The sequence below is a fragment of the Panthera tigris genome, chromosome C1 (assembly GCF_018350195.1).
Source record: "Panthera tigris isolate Pti1 chromosome C1, P.tigris_Pti1_mat1.1, whole genome shotgun sequence".
Taxonomy (NCBI): Eukaryota; Metazoa; Chordata; class Mammalia; order Carnivora; family Felidae; genus Panthera; species Panthera tigris.
The window spans coordinates 57,337,533-57,361,646 of record NC_056667.1 but is presented as its reverse complement, the minus strand read 5'-3'; the positions used below and the strand labels follow the sequence as shown (position 1 = coordinate 57,361,646).

Genomic DNA, 24,114 nt, shown 5'->3' with positions numbered 1-24,114 from the left:
TGTTTTTTTTTAAAGCAATATTTATTTTTTATTGCATACTTGTCAAGAAATAACTTTATTCTGTGTGAAATTACTAAGAATTTCTGGATTCCCATTATATCAGGTCATCCTAAATATGATGGTTAAAAAATACTTTATGATATACCAGAAAATTCATATTCCTGTTTTCTCTTCCTTGTCTAGTAATCACAGTGAAAAATAACAGTGTGTATTTCTATTTTAAGATACAGATGGAAAAAAGTAACAAACAATGGAAGTAACTTAGGGAACTTAATTATCCTTGTTACAATTATATCCAAGATCTCAATTTACAAACAGGCTAAAATTATGTTGCAGTTATACTCAAAGTCTCAACTTATAAACAGGCTAGAGTTAAAACTATGTTGATTTACTTATTTAATACTTATTTTGCAGGTATAATAGGAATATCAAACATAATCAGTTTATTTGATGGAATTTTGTATCATCTATCCATAACCTTAAAAATGGAAGGTCTGCTAGATTTTATAAGGGAGTAAACTTTACTTGTGAACTAATATTGGATGTTAGTCACTATATTTGATAAGGAATATACAAAATATTATGTAAATTACTGAATTACAATTGAAGCAAGAATTTCAGTTTTCTTATTGTTATTGTAAACGGTAACAGCCATTCACTGCCCAAATCAACTGAGTTTATATTTCTCATCTACTTTCTTCCACTATTTGTTGAGTTTTAGTTCTGCCTTCATCTTGGATTAGACTCTTTCAGCACACTTCTTATAACAATTCAAATATTTATTTTAAGCACAAAATTTTGTATCAGGAATTATATCTAAATGAAAAAATAAAAGGTGCTAATTTCTTAATAACTCAAGTAGAACACAATGCCATTAAAACATGGCTTATTTTACAATTTTAGGTGGTTCACAAACCACCAAATAATGGTTCCTTCAGTACAACAATGGAACACACTGTGTTTCATCTATTAGCGGTTTTTGTTCGCTTTATTGTTTTTCATGATAGCAGTCTCACCACGGAGATGGGCAGCAGTCACAGTTTGGTCTGGTGGATGATTGGAAGACTTTGTAAACATTTCATTTAGGAAGCCACAGAAACTTTGGTAAAATATGTCTATAGCAAATTATAACTGCATTTTAGATATTCAGATACAAAGTGTTTTAAATGGTTTGCTTCCCTGGCAGCAACATTTGACAGTCTAGAAGAGGCCATATTGCCTCACAATACACTGTGCCTTCATTATTTCTTTCTTTAGAACACATTTCCATTTTACATAATTCTTTGGAAATTCATTCCATAAAAAAGTATTATAATAAATATTCTTATAAGGAAATATAATGCAGTATATAGTGCATATAATATATAAACAAAGAATATGTACATAGTTGATATTTATTTTTTCAATTGAAACAATTAACATATTAAATTAACTAATCCAAGAAAGTAAAGTCCATGTATAACTAATAGTGTCAGTTTAAGACATGCCTTTATATTGTCAACATTTAAAAAAAAAAATTAAAGACAGCAATACTAATTTGACATCTGTAATGCACTCTATTTCAGGCTAAGATTAAATGGAATGACCAAAAAGTATGCAATTATAATAAGAAAAAAAGAAAAACAATGTGCATTATGCTTGAGTTAAGTTTTAAATAGTCAAGAACCAGCTGCAGTGGACAGATTATTTAATGAGAAAATATCAAGACTTTAACTTTCTATTCATTTCTGATCCTTACAATCAATCAGATATCCACCAGGTACCCACCATGTGCCTGGCATTGTTCTAGGCACTGAAGCCCTTCTTTCTATACCGCACTGCCTGCCTTTATGCAGCAAACGCTCATTGAAAACTTTTCTTATGCCCCACATTGTTGTGAATATAAAGACAACAAATAAGACATAGTCCTTCTCATTAAAAATTTACAGTCTTGGGACATACTCTTAGACAACAAATCCAATATAATGTGATAAAGGCTATCAGAGAGGAATGTACACAATGCTACGGTAGCAAAGAGTAAGGAATAATTACTTGTGCCTTAAGTGTCTAGAGACACTTTTATAGAGAAAGTGGTATAGGATTATATTTTAAAGATTAATTTTGATTGTATAGCAAAAAAGAGAGAAGAACAAATAGACATTCTTCCCTGACTGTTTCATATCCTCAATTACCTCCATTGTATAACTGAGATTCGATAGTCCCTGATCCCAGGCACTCTCCTGTACACAGCCTGAGCTCCCTCCACTGGGAATGCCTGGCAAAACCAAGCCAGCTGTTTTCTGCTGGACCTACAGCAAAGTATCTGACTTTCTGAAGAAGAGGTCTCAACTTTGCTGAATGGATTCCCTTTAAATATATAACCTTAAATTTCAACTGGACAGTCAGCACTACCAGATGATACTATGACAGCACCCTTGTATATTCACTTCCCCTTCTATAAGACAACTTACTCTTTCACACTTTCTCACATCTCCAATCCAACATTTCTTATTTACTCTCAGTCAATGATTTTTCTTCATACTTCATAGAGAAAACCAAAGCAATTAATTGAGAATGTTCTTATTTTTCCACCCCCAAGCCAGCAATCTATGTTTATATCCATTTTCTTTAAGACCCTTATGTTTCCATGTTAGAAGAATTTTTTGCTTCTATAGCCACTTCTCTCACTTGTGCTTTGCACCCCATTCTCTCACCACCTCAAGCATCTGGTCTTATAATTATTTCTCTTCTTCCTGCATTTTTATTTTCTCTGTTTCTACTAGATCATTCCCATCAGATTGCAAATATGTTTTGAAATTATCCATTGTAAAGATCATTTCCCGGACACCATATCTCCATCCAGTTTCTGCTGGCTTTTCATTCTTCCATTCTGCAACTAAATTTCTTGAAAGAATTGTCTGAACTTGCATCTCCTTTTCCTAATTCCTATTCTCTCCTCAACCACTCCAACGAGGCTGCACATAATGCATTACTGAAATAGCTCTTATTAATGAACTATTTCTTGCTAATGCCAATGCTCAGTTTTCTATTCCAATTTTACTTGACTTCTAAGTGGAATTGATACAACTGACTCCTTTCTTCCTCTTTTTTTCTAGACTTCTGTGGTACTTCTCGCATTTGGTTTCCTTCTTAACTCTTTGGTTGCTCACTCTGGTTCTTTCATAGAGTCACCTTCCATACTTAATCTGTAAATGTTAAAGTGTTCCAGGTTCAATTCTGTGTTCTTGTCTCTTTTCCATATTCTCTCCCTTGATTACTTCAACCAGTGTCTGAATTCTAAATATCATCATTCAGTGAAGACTCTTAAAAATTTATCTCTATCTTCCTGAGCATATGAGTTATGTACACTTGACTGTCTAATAGGGATCTCAAACTTTCCACTGCCAGTGTCAAATCTCTGATTATTTTCATCTACTCCTCTTCAAATTTTCTCAATGTGAGAAAATTTTGCCACTTTCCATCTTGCTAGTCAAACCCAATTTTGGAGAAAGTATTTGATTCCTATCTTTGGCTGTCATCACGAATTCTTTCCATCCACAAGCCTCTTCCTCCAAATGGATCCTAAATCTGACCACTCAACATTTACAAAAATACAATCCTAGACAAAGCCATCATCATTTCTTGTCATTACTATTGCAATCATCTCCTAAGTAGTGTTCTTTCATTTTGTCCACATAAAACCCCTTCTCTGTAGAAGTGCCATACTGATCTTTGTAAAGCTTCAATCAAATCATATGTCTTCTTTGCTCAAATCCTCAAATGTCTTTCAATTACAATCAGAATATAATCCTAATTTTCAATCATGGCCTACAAGGCACTTCATAATTTTACCCCACCTGATCTCTAATCACATCTCATACTCCTTCACTCTATGCTCACTAAGATCCAGCTACACTGGACTTTTTATTCCTGAGATACTGGGCTTACCCCCATCACAAGTGCTTTTACATCTAATGGTTTTTGTTGTTGTTGTTTTTGATTTTCTTCTAGAATTTCAAATCATTTTCAATATTCAAATCTAAATGCAAATGCCACCTTTTTACAAAGGTCTCCCTGACCATCCTACTCCATAAACAAACAAAATAAAACCAAACAAAAAACTCCAAAAGCAGCAACCCACCAATTAAATATAAAAACCAAAAAAACCCAAACACTTTCTATAATATCATCCCATTTTCTTTAAAGCAATTTCTTATTTATTTGTGTTTATTGTCTGTCTCCCTCCATCAGACTTGAAAGTCATTGAAGAAGCGAGAATCTACCGTTCATTGTCTCTATTACTCATTGTCATATCCTCTAGCACCTGGATTGGGTCTGACACATGTAACATTAAATAATTAAATAACTTTTAATTAAACTTTTAATAACTTTTTAATTAAATAACTTTAAATAATTAAAATTATTTTTAAACTGACTTGTTTATTATATGAAGTGAGAACGTATCAGTAAATGTGCAGAGACACAAACCTGTAAGTCATATTTAGAGAATTCAGTGAGAGGTGGTTGGAGGGAAGGTAGGAGTCAGACTGTGAAGGGCCTTGAACGCTATATTTAGTAGTTTGCATGTTACTGTACAAGCTATGGAAAACCAAAGTTTTTAAATTATATATTCTCTCTTAAATAGTGCCTTCAGGTATGAAATCTTTCTTTTATAAAAATTAGGTATGTACTTCAAAATGTATATCCATTTAGTTGGATGTAATAATTAAAGAGATACTCTTTATAATTCTATTTAGCATAAGAAATGCTTTTTCTTTTGCTTCTGGAAATTTCATGAAACATTTCATCAAAATAAACTTTTTACTTTTAGAAATTTGTTTAATTTAGAAATGCTTCAATATAATCAGAAGAATCAATAGCCTTCATAGCATTTTAATGTAATTAAAACACAAAAGTAATTCACTTATCTAAATTGCCACTGAATATTTCTTAGTAGAAAATGTATTATTCTTACCTTTTAATTCATGTAGCATAATATTTTCTATCCCATGTTTTTAGAGCAAATATAAATCTGAATAGTTAATGCTTGATAAGTCATATCATTTCAATCTGATTTATTTTATTTCAATTCTTACTTATAAAATTAGAGTTTACTTTATATCTAGAAAAGATTGATATTATATGCTAAATGTTAACATAGGTCTTTTTAACATATTGAATAAAGTTTAAATATAAAGGATAAATGGATGGAAAGACAATGCAGTTAGGAATAGGTTTGGGATCTTTTTGAGGATAAATAATATAAAACTAAACATAATGGAATATGAAATTTGGGAAGGAAGAAATAATAACTTTTAAAAGCCATGAAAGGACACCAAAAATCTCACACTACTATAATGAAACAAAATATACATTCAAGGAAAGTAATGTCATGAAGTTATTGACTTTTTACTTTTAAAATTGCTATGGCACTATCTGTCATAGAAACTGGAAAACATAGCAACTTAGAAAGATTCCTCTTGTTCAGCAGAAAATCAAGCTTTTTTAGGATGTATTTTGCATATTAAAACACCTGAATTAACCCTGATTTGAGTAGAAAGGAGAGTGGAAACATAAAGAAAGCAAAAATATCTATAGAATTAGATACATTTCATCTGTTTTATTGGTCTTATTGAACCAACTGTAGTTTGTTATTTATTCATATACTAGTCCTTTTTAAAAGTAAAAATCAAAAGATGGATGGCAGGGAAAACTTTTTAAATGCTGGAGAAAAACGTATCTCTTGAAGTTCAGTTTTCCTGCACTTACTAGAAGTTAAGTGAATTTATAGAATACTGTAAAAGGGCCCTAATGAAAATCAATTCACCAAATCTCTTCTGTGCCCACTGTTGCTGAGACTATGTACCATTACAAAATTTGTAATTGGGAAGGAAAAGCATACTGCTTGGCATTGCTTAGTTGATAGCTGGACTATGGAGCTGAAGCTTATTATAAGGTTTTTGAGTCAAACTATAATTAGAGCAAAATTCCCGTGAAAACTGCCTTGAAAAATATCTAGGAGATTTCCTAAGCTACTACACTGAATGCAGAATCTATGGTTAATTTCACAGTGTAAGCAATGGGAAAATTAAGGGATGTTTGTTGTTTTTAGGACAGAAACAGGGAAGTTACCAAGAAATGCTTGTAAATACAAAGATGCATCGTATATTAGATGTAACAGAGAGATCCTGTGGGATATAATGTTGAGAGGTAATGGTACTAGAAATGGTGACTCTAAACTATGAAGGATCTTGACAGATTTGTCTTCTAAGATCTGTGAGCAGTCATTGTGAGCTTCTAATTTTTTTTAATGTTTATTTTTGAGAGAGAGACAGAGGATGAGCCAGGGAGAGCAGAGAGAGAGGGAGACTCAGAATCCAAAGTAGGCTCCAGGCTCTGAGCTGTCAGCACAGAGCCCAACGTGGGGCTCAAACTCATGAACCATGAGGTCACGACCTGAGCTGAAGTCGGAGGCTTAACCAACTGAGCCACTCAGGCGCCTCATGAGATTTTTAAATGGACATGTGTCATGGTGTGCTTTAGTAAGGAAGCTGTGACAATGACAGAAGATGAATTCCAATGGGGGGAGAGAAGAGGAAGAAGGAGTTACTGGACGTTAAGGCAAGTCATGTTAAGGACCTCAAGTCAGACAGTGACAGAAGGAAGGGAAGAGTGCTTGCATGTGACACAAGTTGATGGCCAGGAGATTTGGGGGCAGTAGGACAGGAAAAGAGGATTGAAATTTCTAATTTCTGTAATAGGCAGATGGTACTGTCATTAGGTAATATATAATTAGAAACCTGGGATTTCTGTTTTGTTTTGGTTGATTTGGTTTTGTTTTGCTACGGAGTGATGGTTGGAAGAGAGAGATAAAGATGATTTCAGTTTTGATACTGGTGAATATTCCATTTGAGATCTGGCTATTAGAATATAGAAATGGAATTCAGGTACCCGTTTGCAATTCACAACCACGGAAGTAATATCTGAGAACATAAGAATAGATCTGTTAACTAGGTCTTTTCTGTCTTTGTTTTGGCCCAAGACTCTGAGACCAAGATCAATATTTGATCTATGATGTTCAGAAAATATCTTTAGCAAAGATACTACATTCATTCATAAAAGAGAGCAATCATTCACACTAAATAACTTGAATTTGCAAATATGCAGGGAATGGATTTATAAAAGTACAGGAAGTCATAAATGGTGGATATGTTTCTTATGGTGCTTGTTGAGAGCTTTTATTTTTTAACATGTCTTTTAAAATTTGAGTTCAATCTACAGTTTATCATTTATAAAGTTTATTTATTTATTTTGAGAAAGACAGAATGTGTGAGCAGGGTAAGGGCAAAGACAGAGACAGAGAGAATCCCAAGCAGGCTCTGCATGGCCAGCGCAGAGCCTGATGTGGAGCTTGAACTCATGAACTGTGAGATCATGACCTGAACTGAAATTGACAGTAGGATGCTTAACTGACTGAGCCATCCAGGAGCTCCTCAATTTACCCAATTTTAAAGATTTGCCAATCTTAAAATGGAAAAAAAAAAACAGCCTTTAAGAATTGATAAGTAATTAAAGTTTTTATATACTTTTATTAACGGGAGACAATCATTTATATTAGTTCTCATTACAACACTGCTTAAAAAATAAGAAGGGCATATTAGCATTGCACATTATTTTTAAGACTTTGTTGTAAAGTAAATAATAAAAAAACACCATTCCCTTTCTAATAAAGAGATTTTTATGAGATAAAATGAAAAACATGATTCATGCGATTTTTAAACATACACTCGAGTTTTCTAAGTGCCAGAATTTAACAACTTTTGTTTAAATACTTCTCTAGTTTTAGACGATCACAAGATTCAATTCATCAACTCTTATCTAAAACGTATTTTCCAGTTTAATGGAAGTAATGACCACTGAGTATTCTTTAAAAATGATGACACTGAAGTTCAGAGAAGTTAAGTAAACCAATAACCAAGCAGCAAGGGCTTGAACACCAAACTAGGGTTGTCTAACAGCAAAGTATAAACTCATTCAAGTACATCACGACACTTCTCAGGTGAAATAGAACTAAATACACGCTAATTGTTCTGTGAGAGACTAAGCCTTAAGCTCTTATGAAACTGAAGCCATAGCGCTTTCAACCTCACTAGTACATAAGGCAGTTTTCATCTTTTGGAAAATTTACTCATAAGGGATCAGAGTGGCTATTAATTGAAATTCTCTGAAAAAAATGATTTGGTTCCACAGTTTTACTTGGCTTTTGTGCCCTCTCCTAATCTCTTGACTGGACTTGACATAACCTTATTAACCATAATATTCTAAGTCTTAATTTTATGTTAAAAACATAAAGCTGGAAAGAAGTACAATTAGTTCAGGAGTCAAGAGAGCTCACAGCTTTTCCTTTGGTTAATCTTTGGAAGGTATATGTTTGATATGTCAGAAGGGACTCTAATAATCACATTATTATAATGCATTATTATTTATAGCATGCTTTTAAATATAGGATGCCATAAATATCATTTATTTCATTTTATTTTAAAATATAAGACCAGATGAGCAGAGGTAAAGAAAATACCTAGTTCTAAGTGCAACTCTCTGAAACCAGAGGTCACTAATATGATTAGTTGGTTAGTTAACATATCAATCATACTGTTGCTTTCAATAAAGATAACCCAGGATGGGATGGTACAACGTGCTTAACAAAACATTATGCCTTCTAAATTGATATACCTTGGTAAAAGCATAAGGTAATATGATTATAAAAACACGTTGTATCCAATTATGTATTATAGTCACAAAAACAGAGTTAATAGAAACATCAAAAAGCTATTCTTGTAAGCTGTGCCTGACAATGGAATTTTTTTGTTACAATAGCACTAAGGAACCTATTGATGTATTTCATTGAAGTAACTTGTACAGTAATGCCAAATGAGATAATTCATTAATAGGATCCTGAAATGAGAATAGAAAATGACTTAGTCACACCTGTCCAGTTCAGATTGCATATTATTTTATGACTTTTTCTTCATTATTCTGACTATAACTGGTAGTAAAATAGATAATAAAAGAAGAGAGGTTTTAAAAGAGAACACATGATGAGTACATTATATTTTTGTAAGTCTGCCTATAAAGCAATCTTATTTAAAAAGAAAAATGAACTGACATGAAAACTAAAAGCATGTATTTGCAAATGAATAAAAATTTGAGTGATAATTATAGAGTATTTGTTACCATTCAGGTAGGAAAATAATAAATCATATCTATATCTAGATTATATATAGATGTATATAGATATAGATAAATATTTCACATAAGTAGAACCTTAATCCCTAAAATATTCATTTTTATAGTTATTTTAGTATGTAAATGAAACTCTCCCCTTATACTCTATATACATACATATTTCAGAAATGAAGCTGATCATTTTCTCCACAGTGATACTGTTTCTTTTTTTCAAAGATTTTATACTTTAAAACAGCTTTTAAAATAAAACTTTATATTAAAACAATCATAAAATTAAAAAGTTTCAAAGTGCCTTACAAATAACTGTTCTGAACTACTTGAGAGTAAACTGAAAACCTGGTACCCCATCAATTCCACACTTTAGTGTATATTTCCTACACACAAGAACATTCTCCAACCAAATCAAATACAACCATCCAAATTAGGAAATTTACATTGCTACATTGCAACCATCTAATTCTCAGAGTCCATGCAAGTGTTACCAGGTACGAATAATATTTTTAGAGAAAAAGAATCAATTCAGAATCACTGCTCATAGTTAAAATGTCTCTTTAGTGTTCTTCAATCAGAAATACCCCTCAGTCTTTCTTGACTTTCATAATATAATGTCTATCATTAATAATGCATTAATGTAGCTCTGGTTTTAATTTATATTTATAATTCAAGGGATCTTTTTTTCTTAGAGAATGTCCAGATAAGGTATAATGTTTTGGCACCATCTATAAATAGTTATACATGTGTTGTGTGCGGGCCCTTAGGCATTCTCACAAATATGGGGAATTTTTATTTATAAATAACTCACCATTATCACTATTTATATGCTGCTACATTACTTCCATGGAAACAAGTGCTAAATTTCATTTTAAAAAACTGTTCTATCCTTTCATTTTTATCCTGACACATTTCTTGACTAAACGTATGATCTTTTAATGACAGAAGCAAAGAAATAAGTTATAGTATTTTGGGCATTTCTTTAGTTGTCAGATATTAATTTCCTTAACTTGTCTTGAAATTATTTACTTCCCTTGTCATGCCTTAGTTATTATATGTAACTTAAAACCACTGAGGGACCATGTGTGTGCATATGTGTGTGTGTGTTCATGTATGTATTATATTATATGTAGGTTTAAAAATCAAGCCTCAGCTATCAGCTATTGAGAGACTCATCTGGTTATAATATTTGATATTTCATATAATTTTCAATGGGGAAAAGTAATAAGGTGACACAAAATGTCCAGGTCACAGAACAGGTATTTCTAATCATGACTCAATGTATTAACATTCTTGTTTATTTAATGAGTGCCAACTATTTGCCAGACACTGTTTTAGGCACTGAAAATACAGCAGTAGAAAGAGAGAAAAAAAGTCTTCTTAACAGAGCTTATGTTCTCCTAAGGAGATCATCTCCAAGTAAACAGAGTCAAAATAATTCAGAGAACCATAAATGGTATGAAGAAAATCAAAAAGAATAGTGAAATGGCACAGAGGCTAAGAAAGGACAATCTTGTGTGATGTAATCAGAGAAAGCCTCTGAGGAGACAACATCTGAAGAAAGATGTGACTCAGAAAGAAGATGTAGCCATGCAAGGTTTTGCGGGGAGAGTTCTAGATAGAGAAATAGCTGGTGCAAAAGCTCCAAAATGAGAGCAAACTCATTTTGTTGTACTTCCCCTCAAAAACATATCATTAAGAAGATACTTCTGCTATGAGGAAAATTGTACCATGAAACTTAAAAGTTTTCTTTTTGGTTATCTACTTTTTTCAGATGTTCAACATCCTCAATTATTACATGTAATCAAGACCTACTATTTCAGGGATTTTTAAGCAAATGTGTATCTGAGGAATTAAATTTTTTTCTCACTTATTCATATTCCTAGAAGAATGATGATAAAGGAACATCATAAGAAAGTTTATAATACTAACTTGCATTCAGTAACAAAGAATTTGTCTTAGAATCTGCATCTATCAAAATGTCTTATGTATCAAACACTAGTTTACTTAAAGGATACACATTTTAATATATATTATATTTTAATTCTTAAACATTTTTACATTTTGCACAGATTGATTTTTAAGACAAAATTAAAAGAAGAGAAAATCGCTGAGCACCCAATAAAGACTTAGCATCTTATTTGTATCCTTGAGCTATCTTTTGTTGGAGTAACAGTTCTAAAACTAAAATTGCTTTTCCTAAAATTACATTTTTCCTTTATTTTCATTGAAAGTACAAAATAAAGGACAGTAGAAAGCTCTCATATATCTCTTAGTTACAGGTCTAGATTGGTGCTCGGAAGGTATTGTATATAATACTTAGTGAAAAAGTTTATTTTTATTCAAGATAAAACTTCATGCAATTCTCATTTTATAGACACCAAAGCTAAACTACAGTTCTCACCACATTCTATGCATGCCCTTGGATCTTCAGATTTATGTCTATAACTTAAAAAATAATACAGTAGACTGGACATAACTTTGAAAATGATTTTTAAATGTAAAAACTATAACAGCTTTACAACATACATGCATAGCGGTCTGCCAAGGAGACTTAGTGTCATTTCTACGCATCTTTACAAGATTTTTTTAATGTCAAACATAGTTAAATCCATGTTATCCTACTAATTTTCATTATGTTTGATAATGGGGCATACTCTCAAAGCTTAAAGAATATCCCTGTACCAATTATGAGCATCATTACTCATTACTCTGAACAGTTAACAGAGCTACATCAGATTTTAATTTGTATTTAAAATGTCTATTTAAAAATATATACTTAAAACCCTGACAATCTGTGTCAGATTTATGTTATATTTCACATCAACACCATTATTTGCAAGCAGAAAGGATTTTCTGGAAAAAGGATTTTCATCCACATACTTAATTTTTTCTCCTTGACCTAAATGTAAACATTTACACAAATGGGATAACTGCTCTTTCACTATGGTTTGGTTTCCACTGAGCCATATTTCCACTCTATTTTAAATGTAGACATTTATAGCATTAGGGATGGAGACATTAGGGATGGAAACTTTGGCAATTTGCATTAGCAGATTATTGCTAAACAAGTAACACTCCCAATCACATTCCCATATTCCCATCTCTGTTTATGCCCCCAACCTGGGACATGGTGCCTCCATTAGACCTATGTATAATAATACATTAGCTTAGAGAAAAGCTACTCAAAATTGCATATGGTGTCCATCTATAGAGACATTTCCTCCTTTTCATGTTTTCTCCTTGTCTTCCACATATGGAGGAATGAATAGATGTTTTATTTCTATGTTTATATATTTTTAAATGGGATCATATCATTATTGATATGATCTTTTTATTGTTCATATTGATATGAACTTTTTATATTGCATTGACAGAATTTTCATACATAGTGTCATATATAAAATGTACTTGTAGGTATTATATTGATATATTGGTTAAAAAATATCAATGAAATTCAGTCTAGTTAGCTTAGGGAAAGAATTTAAAAAGTAAAAAATAAAATTGAGTTTTGGTCCAGCAGAGGAAAGGTCTCAAAGTCTGACTGATATGTTGGAAAACTAATAATTGTATTCAATATTTTTCTCTAAGACCTCAGGAGGGTAATAATAGCAACACAGTACTTTCTTTTTTTTTTAATTTTTTTAAAAGTTTATTTATTTTGGGGAGAGAGAGAGACAGAGCATGAATGGGGGAGGGGCAGAGAGAGAGGGAGACACAGAATCTGAAACAGGTTCCAGGTTCTGAGCTGTCAGCGCAGAGCCTGACGTGGGGCTGGAATCCACAAGCCATTAGATCATGACCTGAGCTGAAGTCGGATGCTTAACTGACTGAGCCACTCCGGCGCCCCAACAACAGTACTTTCTATAATTTAATAACAACATATGCAAGCCATATTGATTTATTTGTGTAAAAAATTACCCATTTTAAATAATTTTTGACTTTCAAAAATATTTTTTTTCTGTAAATACAGAATTCTATTATTAGACATAAATATGGCAAGGCAGGACAAAAGAAGCATTTTATTAAACTAAACGCTGTGTAAAATTTAAGGGATTAGTTCTTGCATAAAGACATCCTATGCTTTTATATAAACCAAATTTTAAATAGACTAGCAGAAAGAAAGTTTTTGAAAGAATGTATAAAATTTCTGCCAAACCATTTTAGGATCTTTAGAAAAATTTTAATCATTTTTATGAAATATTTTTGCATATTCTTGATTTAAAAACTGAAAACTATCACCACCCATAAATTAACTTGAAGAATTAAGCAAATGATTAGGTTGAACATTTTGATTGTTTTGAGCTATAAAAATGTCAGTTTCATAAACTGTAATGAAGTAACTTCCTAGTGTGTGTGTTCAGCTATGAGAAGAACCTTAGATAGCTCTTCCCACATTGACTTGCAATCACACAGTTTTATAAAGCAGTATACATTCTTACTTAATGTGAATGTTTTATAGTTTACTGTACTGTTTTAGGCTCTCAGAAGAAACTAGAAAAATAAACTCAATCAAAATGGCTATGCATAGCCAAAATAAAAATAGTCATTTTTTTCCTATTACTGAAAAACCACAATTCAAAATTTAGAAAAGACACAGTCACTTACTTTGGTAGAGTTTTCAAATGATTTTCTCTTAACTCCAAGATTCGCAATTTGACAAGTCTGGAGAAGTGAATAAAAAAATTGCTTCTTAATATTTCTCTATAAAATCCTATTCCTCTGATAGAGTCAAGTATCACTGTATTATCCAAACAACTATGTCTGGACATTACACATCATGGTTACAGATTTTAAAGAATTATACAAATCGGTTATAAGTAGAGTTGTATCAACATTGGACAATGACAAATATAATTTTACTAAAAATAAAGATTATTCAAAGATACCACTGGGTCCAAGTAATCTAAACCTCATGTTTTATAAAAATATATTCACTGTTATTTAATTGTATGTCACAGATTACTAAATATCTACTTAATACCAGGTGCTGTATTCACTGGAACATGGTAATACTGTCCCTCAAGAGACTATAAATGAACTTGTATAGCAAATAGCATAGTATAGTGGTTAAAAGTTTGAGTTTTGTGGTCAAATCTGGATGAAATCCAGACTCTTTCATGTTCTATCACTGTGACATTGGGTGCATTAATCAACCCTTCCTAACTTAAGTTTCCTCATCTATGAATCCTACATTTCATACTTACCTACTTGCTAAGATCTATAGTGTGAGACACACTATTGTTAAAATGTCTATAACTGAGCTTGCAAATGTACTTAGTTGAAGCTACTTTACAACAAATATTAATTGGATTCTCTGAATTCTTGGTGTTCTGGGAATATTTCACTATTTGAGCTATGTCTCTTACATTTACTGGGCTTTTAGATATTCATCTAGGTCCCTTCCTCTTTTCTTTGGGTTTTGACTCCTATCAAATTCTAATTTAATTTTAATTTTAAAACTCCTCATCACTATATGAAAAAAAGTGATTCAGTTATTCAGAGCATGGGTATATCACTAGTAAGATTTCTTAAACATTTATATGTCTCAAATCTTCTCAATATTTGTACTAGTGTGAAGATATTTTGTGACTTCTTTTGCCTTTTGGGGCACCAAATCTCAGGCTTTGGAAGGAAATTTTGTAATTCTTTTTTTTTTTTTTTTTTTTAGTTTTATTTATTTATTTTGAAAGAGAGAGAGGGCAGGGAAGGGGCAGAGAAAGAGAGGGAGAAAGAGAATCCCAAGCAGCTTTGCACTGTCAGCACAGAGTTTGATTGGGGCTCAAACTCACTAACCATGAGATCATGACCTGAACTGAAATTAAGAGTAGGATGCTTAACCAATGGAGCCACCCAGGCGCTCCAAATTTAGTAATTCTTTTGTTACGCTATCCAGTTGAGGGTTAAACAACTGTTTAGATTACAATAATAAAGTAGAACATATTTTGGCAGACAATTTACACAAAATTAATTCTAATTCTAAGTGGTTTTGGATTTGGTATTATGTTTTCTGTCGGCCCAAATCTCTTCCTTCACGTTAGGAGTACTAAAGAGAACTGAGAAAAATTTAACACATAAAAGTATGGTCTAGGGTGATAAATATTCTCTGATTTGATAAATTAAAAAAAGTGTAATTATAGTGCTGGAGTCAGAACCAGAGGGCAGAGATAGTTATATGGACAAATTTTGAAATGTCAATTCATTAAAAACTAGGTAAATGCTCTTTTGAAGATCTGTGAATTTTAAAAACTGTCCAACTATATTGTGTTTGTAGGTGTATGATATCATGATCCGCAAAAGTAATGGAATTTGGGAAATGTTGATTTGCTCTCTGTATATAAACTGAGGCTATTACATGTTAAGGGCCTTAAATAACAGTTCTTTTAAAAATTTTTTTTAACATTTATTCATTTTTGAGGGACAAGGTGTGAGTGGGGGAGGAGCAGAGAGAGGGAGACACAGAATCCAAAGCAGGCTCCAGGCTCTGAGCTATCAGCACAGAGCTCAATGCAGGGCTCAAACCCACCAAACTGTGAGATCGTGACCTGAGCCGAAGTCAGATGCTCAACAGACTGAGCCACTGAGTCGCCCCAACAGTTCTTTTTTTTTTAATGTTTATTTATTTACTTTTTGAGAGAAAGACACACACACACACACACACACACACACACACACACACACACAGGGGGAGGGACAGAGAGAGGGGGAGACAGAGAATCCCAAGCAGGCTCTGCACTGTCAGCACAGAGTTTAACAAGGGGCTCAAACCCACTAATTGTTAGATCATGACCTGAGCTGAAATCAAGAGTCAGAGGCTTAACTGACTGAGCCACCCAAGTGCCTCTCTACTGAGTTCTTAACACCAACAGATAGGTGTTGAGTTATACTCAATTTATTATTTGAATAATTTCAAAAGTGATCACTTAGAAAAATGCAGTTGATAATAAATGAAAAATATCTTAAGTTTTAAGATACATCTTTTATATATATAAAAATAGTTCATTGTTGAACACTTGGAAAACATTGAAAAATATGAAAATTAAAATTATCCATAATTTCACTTCCAAGGAACCAGTCTTTTAGCTCACTCATAATTTATATTGAAATTGGTTAAATATAGTTTATATATTTTATTATAATATACTCCTAAATATAACTTATCATAGGAATTAAAAGAACTATTTCCCTAAACCAGATTATCAATTGACATAGTATTGTCATACAGATGTGTCATAATATATTCAATTAATCTCCTAGACAGATGTGTGCCTTCACTTCTTTCATACTGTAAATAATGACAAATATCTTTGCCCATAACTCTCAGTGTGGTATCTGATATGGATATCATACATTTCTAGAAATAAATTACAAAGGCAGTAGTAGCAAATATTTTCAAATCTTTGAAAACACACTGGTCTGAAATTCATCATCCTTTCTTAATAAAAACCCTCGAGAAAGTCGGGATAGAAGGAACATACTTAAACATCATAAAAGCCCTTTAGGAAAAGCCCACAGCTAATATCATCCTCAATGGGGAAAAACTGAGAGCTTTCCCCCTGAGATCAGGAACACGACAGGGATGTCCACTCTCACAGCTGTTGTTTAACATAGTGTTGGAAGTGCTAGCATCAGCAATCAGACAACAAAGGGAAATCAAAGTCATCAAAAATGCAAAGATGAAGTCAAGCTTTCACTTTTTGCAGATGACATGATACTATACATGGAAAATCTGACAGAGTCCACCAAAAGTCGGCTAGAACTGATACATGAATTCAGCAAAGTTGCAGGATACAAAATCAATGTACAGAAATCAGTTGCATTCTTATACACTGATAATGAAGCAACAGAAAGACAAATAAAGAAACTGATCCCATTCACAATTGCACAAAGAAGCATAAAATACCTAGGAATAAATCTAACCAAAGATGTAAAAGATCTGTATGCTGAAAACTAGAGAAAGCTTATGAAGGTAATCGAAGAAGATATAAAGAAATGGAAAAACATTCTGTGCTCATGGGTTGGAAGAATAAATATTGTCAAAATGTCAATACTACCCAAAGCTATCTACACATTCAATGCAATCCCAATCAAAATTGCACCAGCATTCTTCTCGAAACTAGAACAAGCAATCCTAAAATTCATATGGAACCACAAAAGGCCCCGAATAGCCAAAGTAATTTTGAAGAAGACCAAAGCAGGAGGCATCACAATCCCAGACTTTAGCTTCTAACACAAAGCTGTAATCATCAAGACAGCATGGTATTGGCACAAAAACAGACACATAGACCAATGGAATAGAATAGAAACTCCAGAACTAGACCCACAAAAGTATGGCCAACTAATCTTTGACAAAGCAGGAAAGAACATCCAATGGAAAAAAGACAGTCTCTTTAACAAATGGTGCTGGGAGAACTGGACAGCAACATGCAGAAGAGTGAAACTAGACCATTTTCTAACACCATTCACAAAAATAAACTCAAAATGGATAAAGGACCTGAATATGAGACAGGAAACCATCAAAACCCTAGAGGAGAAAGCAGGAAAAGACCTCTCTGACCTCAGCCGTAGCAATTTCTTACTTGACACATCCCCAAAGGCAAGGGAATTAAAAGCAAAAATGAATTACTGGGACCTCATGAAAATAAAAAGCTTCTGCACAGCAAAGAAAACAATCAGCAAAACAAAAAGGCAACCAACAGAATGGGAAAAGATATTTGCAAATGACATATCGGACAAAGGACTAGTATCCAAAATCCATAAAGAGCTCACCAAACTCCACACCCGAAAAACAAATAACCCAGTGAAGAAATGGGCAGAAAACATGAATAGACACTTCTCTAAAGAAGATATCTGGATGGCCAACAGGCGCATGAAAAGATGCTCAACGTCGCTCCTCATCAGGGAAATAAAAATCAAAACCACACTCAGATATCACCTCATGCCAGTCAGAGTGGCCAAAATGAACAAATCAGGAGACTATAGATGCTAGAGAGGATGTGGAGAAACGGGAACCCTCTTGCACTGTTGGTGGGAATGCAAATTGGTGCAGCCACTCTGGAAAACAGTGTGGAGGTTCCTCAAAAAATTAAAAATAGACCTACCCTATGACCCAGCAGTAGTACTGCTAGGAATTTACCCAAGGGATACAGGAGTACTGATGCATAGGGGCACTTGTACCCCAATGTTTATAGCAGCACTCTCAACAATAGACAAATTGTGGAAAAAGCCTAAATGTCCATCAACTGATGAATGGATAAAGAAATTGTGGTTTATATACGCAATGGAGTACTACGTGGCAATGAGAAAGAATGAAATACGGCCCTTTGTAGCAACATGGATGGAACTGGAGAGTGTGATGCTAAGTGAAATAAGCCATACAGAGAAAGACAGATACCATATGTTTTCACTCTTATGTGGATCCTGAGAAACTTAACAGAAACCCATGGGGGAGGGGAAGAAAAAAAAAAAAGAGGTTAGAGTGGGAGAGAGCCAAAGCATAAGAGACTCTTAAAAACTGAGAACAAACTGAGGGTTGATGGGGGGTGGGAAAGAGGGGAGGGTAGGTGTTGGGCATTGAAGAAGGCATATTTTGGGATGAGCATTGGGTGTTGTATGGAAACCAATTTGACAATAAATTTCATATATTAAAAAATAAATTAATAAATACATAAATAAAAATAAAAAAATAAATAAAACACACTGGTCTGCATGAAGGTCATAACATTCTGCAATTCTATCAGCGGTATGTGAACTGATCTTTTCCTTAAACTCTATAAACAGTTTTTATATGACAGAATACAAAGCTCTTTATTCTCATTTTAATTTGTATTATTTTTATTGTTTGTGAGGATAAACACTCCATGTGTTCACTGGCAATTTGTACATTTAATTATAAATGGCTCATTCTGTCAATTACCCATTTTTTTCCCCCTAATGAGCTCTTTGTCTTCATACGCATTTGTAAAATTCTTTATATGTTAATGATATAATTTGCTTTCCATATATAGTACAATGTTTTCTCAGTTTATTGTTTTACCTTAATTTTAAAATACTTTCTGATATTATTTTATTTTAAATGTATTTATGTAGTCAAACCTATATATCCATCTATTATTTTTTCCTTTGTTTCTAAACTGTAGAGGTATTTCTCAGTCCAAGAGCCATAAATATTCATGTTTGTTTTTTGCCAGATAAGCTCTCATTGTATTTTTTTATATTTAACTCTTTAATTTCCCCAGAATTTATTTGATTTTTAATGATATGTAGAAACTTAATTTTACTTAATTTTGTACAAAATATTTCATTACTAACTTTGTCTCACTTAATGAATAATAATGAGTACTATGTTTAATCACAATTGTCACTTTTGAAGCCTCACCTACCGGTGCTGGTAACATACTTACTTACCTATGGTGAAATAAAATTTCATCATTTAAATTTCTTATTCTTACCTTCCAAAATTGGCTGGAAGAAATTCAAGAAAGGCGTCATTCAGGTAGAGCTGGGTCAGATTTAGAAGCTGCGTGAAGCCATCAGGGAGTCTAGAAAGGAGTTAAAGGTTTAGTCACTGCATGTATGTTGCCATAGAAACAGAACAAAAATATATATCTCTAAGGAGAGAAAATAGATGCGTAATACATTTTTCAACTCTCCTTTGGTATCATAGTAATGGAAGAATTTATTGAGCATGTTGTTACAGCTTGAAAATTTTGCTTGTTATTAAAATAAATGGCATTCACCCACCTCTATGCTGCCCTCCTATGCTGAGATTTATGTCACCATATATCGTCTCTTCCTGTTGCCCTAACCTCATGCACACCAGTGAGATATTTTTTATAGAAATTTCAAGTTGTATGCCATGTTTTGCAATTTTAAATTTAATATTCTTTCTTAACAGAATATTCACATTTATAATCAGGCAAGGGTATCTCCTTACTCTTTCACTAAATCATTAACATGTGTGTCTACCTTATCGCAATGGTGACCAAAGTTGGCCAAAAGGACAGAAGAAGCATTCTTTCCCCCTAACTGATAATGTATGTGAATTGTAATTTAAATTTGTGCAATTAATTCTTAACAAAAATGACCAAGAAGATTGAAACTATAAATATACAGAATCCTAAAAGCTTTAAGAAGCATTAAAAAGGTTGAAGATATATCCTTTGTGAAAATTTACCATTTGGATGAAATAATCATTTGCAATATTTAAATATTTTTCACCAGAAAGACTTAATTCAAGGATTTTCCTGGAGACTTTTTCTTAGCAGATGATTTAATTTTTTCCTATGATTAAATTTCTATTTAAAGATCTTTAATGACTTCATCAATGGTCTAGATAAGACTATGCTCTTTAATAAAATACTTCTCAATAGTGTTCACATTTGCCTTCCCCTCAAATTACAGCCTATCTCCCTCCTTGCATTTACTGACAAAATTATTTAAAGACCTGCCTATACTCACTGCTTGTTATTACTCCACAAGCCATGGTTTTCTGGCATCTACCCCAACTCCATTTCTGCAACTGCACTTGCCAAAGCCTCCAATGACCTCTAAGTCTCAAGTCCATTAACTTCATTTCATTTTGTATCTAGCACTGCCTAGCAACAGTTGTCATTGATTGTTCTCTCCTTCTTGGCTTCTAGTACACCCTTTTCCTATTTCCCCTCCTCCTCTTTCTGGGATACTCTGGGTTTCATTCCATGGTTTCTCTTCCTCTGGCCAATCTTTTGTTATGAAAAGTTATGTATCCAGAACAATACGTATGCATCCACAACATCATTTAATAAATAGAACCTGTGCCTTTAAGAAACCCCTGAGTGCCCATCCCCAACTACCTCATCCTCCTATTCACCCCTCAAATTCCTGAATGATTCTTATTAATCTGCTTTCTAGTTTTACTATACCTTCTTAAACCCTAAAAAAAAGTGTGGTTTTTGCATGTTTTTAAACATTATATAAATCAAATCAGGAATCAAATGAGTTTCAGGAATATTTTCCTGAAACTTTTAAAAGTCAGCATTAGTATGAAATTCACCCATTTTGATGTCAATAATGACTGATCACCATCATATAGTATTCCACTGTATGCCTACACCACAATTTATTTATTATTCCCTTTTTAATGAACATTAAAGATGTTTCTAGTTATTATATTATAAATATTGTTTACGTAAATATTTTTTTAACATATGTCCTGGTGATTACGTAAGTTATATCCCTCATCATAAGGGATTAATGTGCCACAGGAACAGCCCTCAACTAATGACTAGTAAGACTCAGCTCCTTCACCCATTATGTTTCACAACTCTGTGATATGTGTTTTATGCTGTTTCCCAGAGCCCCCCCCCAGAGAGATTAAGGTCCAGTTGTCCATACTAGTAAATAGTTTAATAACATACCCTCAACAAGTATTTCTTGAGACCAGTTCCTAAATATACTGTGTGAATTCTTTTCTAAACACCTGTTTCTGGGGAGTCCAAACTAAACACAATTAATATTTTTACATTACTTTGTAGGAATTATTTACACAGTTAGGGTACTATTTTTATATTGATTGTTTTTACTGTAAATATCTTGCTCCAGTTTTGTTTTTGTTTTTTGAGAGAGAGAGGGTGCAAGTGAGTAAGGGACAGAGAGACAGACGGAGAGATGGGGAAAGAGAGAGAGAGAGAGAGAGAGAGAGAGAGAGAGAGAGAGAAGGGGGTTCACCAAAGTGGGGCTCAAGTTTTACCCAAAGTGGAGCTCATGTTCATCCAAAGTGGGCCTGAAACTCACCTGAAGTGTGGCTCATGCTCACCTAAAGTGGGTCTTGAGCTGCTGAGTTGAGTTCAGATGCTTATTAACAACTGAGCCATCCAAGTGCCTGCCAGTTTGTATTTTGAAGTTGGACTGTTTTTATATGACTACATAGAGTTTGTTTCCATAAATTTTCCCTTAAAGAGAGGTAGGATTCATGAAAATAGAAAAGAAAGACAAAGAAGGCAGAGGAAGAGTAAGGGTTTTACAAATAGAGGTGAGAATTCACCTTAGAGGAGTGGCAAAGGGAAGATGAGTTCTAGAGAAAATACTTTATGTACAAGATATTAGGAGTGAAGATTTCAGAATGTCGGTAGGGGACAGGATTTAGAAGGTACTAAATGCTTAACTCAAAGGTTTGAGCCCTATCCTATAGGATTAAAAGGTATCTCAGGGAGATCACTGTTTTTCTCTAAGTTATCTTTTGTTGTAATACATTAGCTCATATCCTGATAGTATGGTAGTTTTTATGATAATGGTACAGATGTTCAATAGATTTCAATACACATTTAATTACTATCTTACTTTAATGTCCTTATGGCTCCTATACTTATTGGAAAGAAGGTATCATTTATGAATTTTTAAAAATGAAGATTAATACATGTAAAGTGACAAGAATGTTAAAACCTTTGATCTAATAATTTACTTTAACATTCTAGGTACTAACACATAAAAAGGCTTTAAAATGCTAAATTTCTAGTTATAGGGACAGTTTGAACCATCCAGCTTCCCTTAGAGTACTATTCTGCATATGTATGTGCCCTAAATGGTATTACATTATACTATTCTTTGATCAAAAATGTATTTCTTTATTGCTGCTTCTCTGGGAAAGGTTTTTTTTTTTTTTTTTTTTTTTTTTTTTATGCTGCAGGAAAATTTGGTTTCCTATATAGAACACTTCTTTAAGAATTTAAGAATTGACCACATTGTGCAGATTCGAATTGTAAGATTGGACTGCTAAAAATAAGTTACATCAAAAAACAGAATACAAAGTAAGATAGCTTATTTTCAGGCTGGTTATAAACAAACATGTGGTGCCATTTTATATTGAACCTTTATTTTTTAAAGAATGTAGAGTTGAAGTGCATATTTATACAGTATGTCTTATTCAATACTATGTGTATTTTTATTTCAATTCACTTCAACAAGAATTTATTGAGTAGTTACTCTGTGCTTAGATTCAAAATTAATGTCTTCTTCCTCACTTTCTTTGAAGAATTACACTCATAGATTTAGCAAAATTCATACCAATTGCTTTATACCAAACTGCTTATAATAAATGCTTGTACTAATTGCTTTGCACAAGTGTTGGGCACTTTCTATTCCTGGGATAAATTCGTTGGGGACAATGAATTTTAAAATTTTCCTGAGTAATCTAGTATTTCAGTTTGCAAACCTATTATTTGGAAAATATATAAAGTCAGCAGCTATGCTAAAGAAGACATTTAATTCTATTGATTTTTAATTTTATGGTACAATTTTGTAGCTTCTAATAGAGACAATGGCCTCAGTTATCAATATTACCATTTACAGAGGAATGTACAATGATAAAGATGACAATCATGGATTGTCTTTATCCTTAATCCAAACTGATAGAACTTTTATCCAAGTGCTTCAATTAAATCTAACATTTTACACTAAGTTAGGGAGCTCACAATAATGAAATGCTTTTACTATCTAAAAGTAACTGATGATTTTCCACATTTGACTGATACAATGAATTCAAAGAAGAATGTCTGGGGCACCTGGGTGGCTCAGTCAGTTAAGCATGTGACTTCAGCTCAGGTCATGATCTCGCGCTCTGTGAGTTTAAGTCCCACGTAGGGCTCTGTGCTGACAGTTCAGATCCTGCAGCCTGCTTTGGATTCTGTGTCTCCCTCTCTCTCTGCCCCTCTCTCACTCACACTCTGTCTCTCAAAAATGAGTAAATGTTAGGGGCGCCTGGGTGGCTCAGTCGGTTGGGCCTCCGACTTCGGCTCAGGTCATGATCTCCCAGTCTGTGAGTTTGAGCCCCGTATCGGGCTCTGTGCTGATAGTTCAGAGCCTGGAGCCTGTTTCGGATTCTGTGCCTCCCTCTCTCTCTGACCCTCCCCCATTCATGCT

The 24,114-nt window shown here is 33.2% G+C and overlaps 1 protein-coding gene across 1 annotated transcript in view; it reads right to left on the bottom strand.

The window, feature by feature from the left end:
• LRRC7 (leucine rich repeat containing 7) overlaps window positions 1–24,114 on the bottom strand; it is a 556,339-nt gene that overhangs the window by 252,787 nt on the left and 279,438 nt on the right. The window contains exons 6-7 of the mRNA XM_042996209.1: window positions 19,668–19,757; window positions 13,825–13,881 (exon numbers count right to left, since the gene is read on the bottom strand). Of these exons, the coding sequence (XP_042852143.1) occupies window positions 13,825–13,881; window positions 19,668–19,757 (147 nt within the window). The remainder of the gene's footprint in view (window positions 1–13,824; window positions 13,882–19,667; window positions 19,758–24,114) is intronic.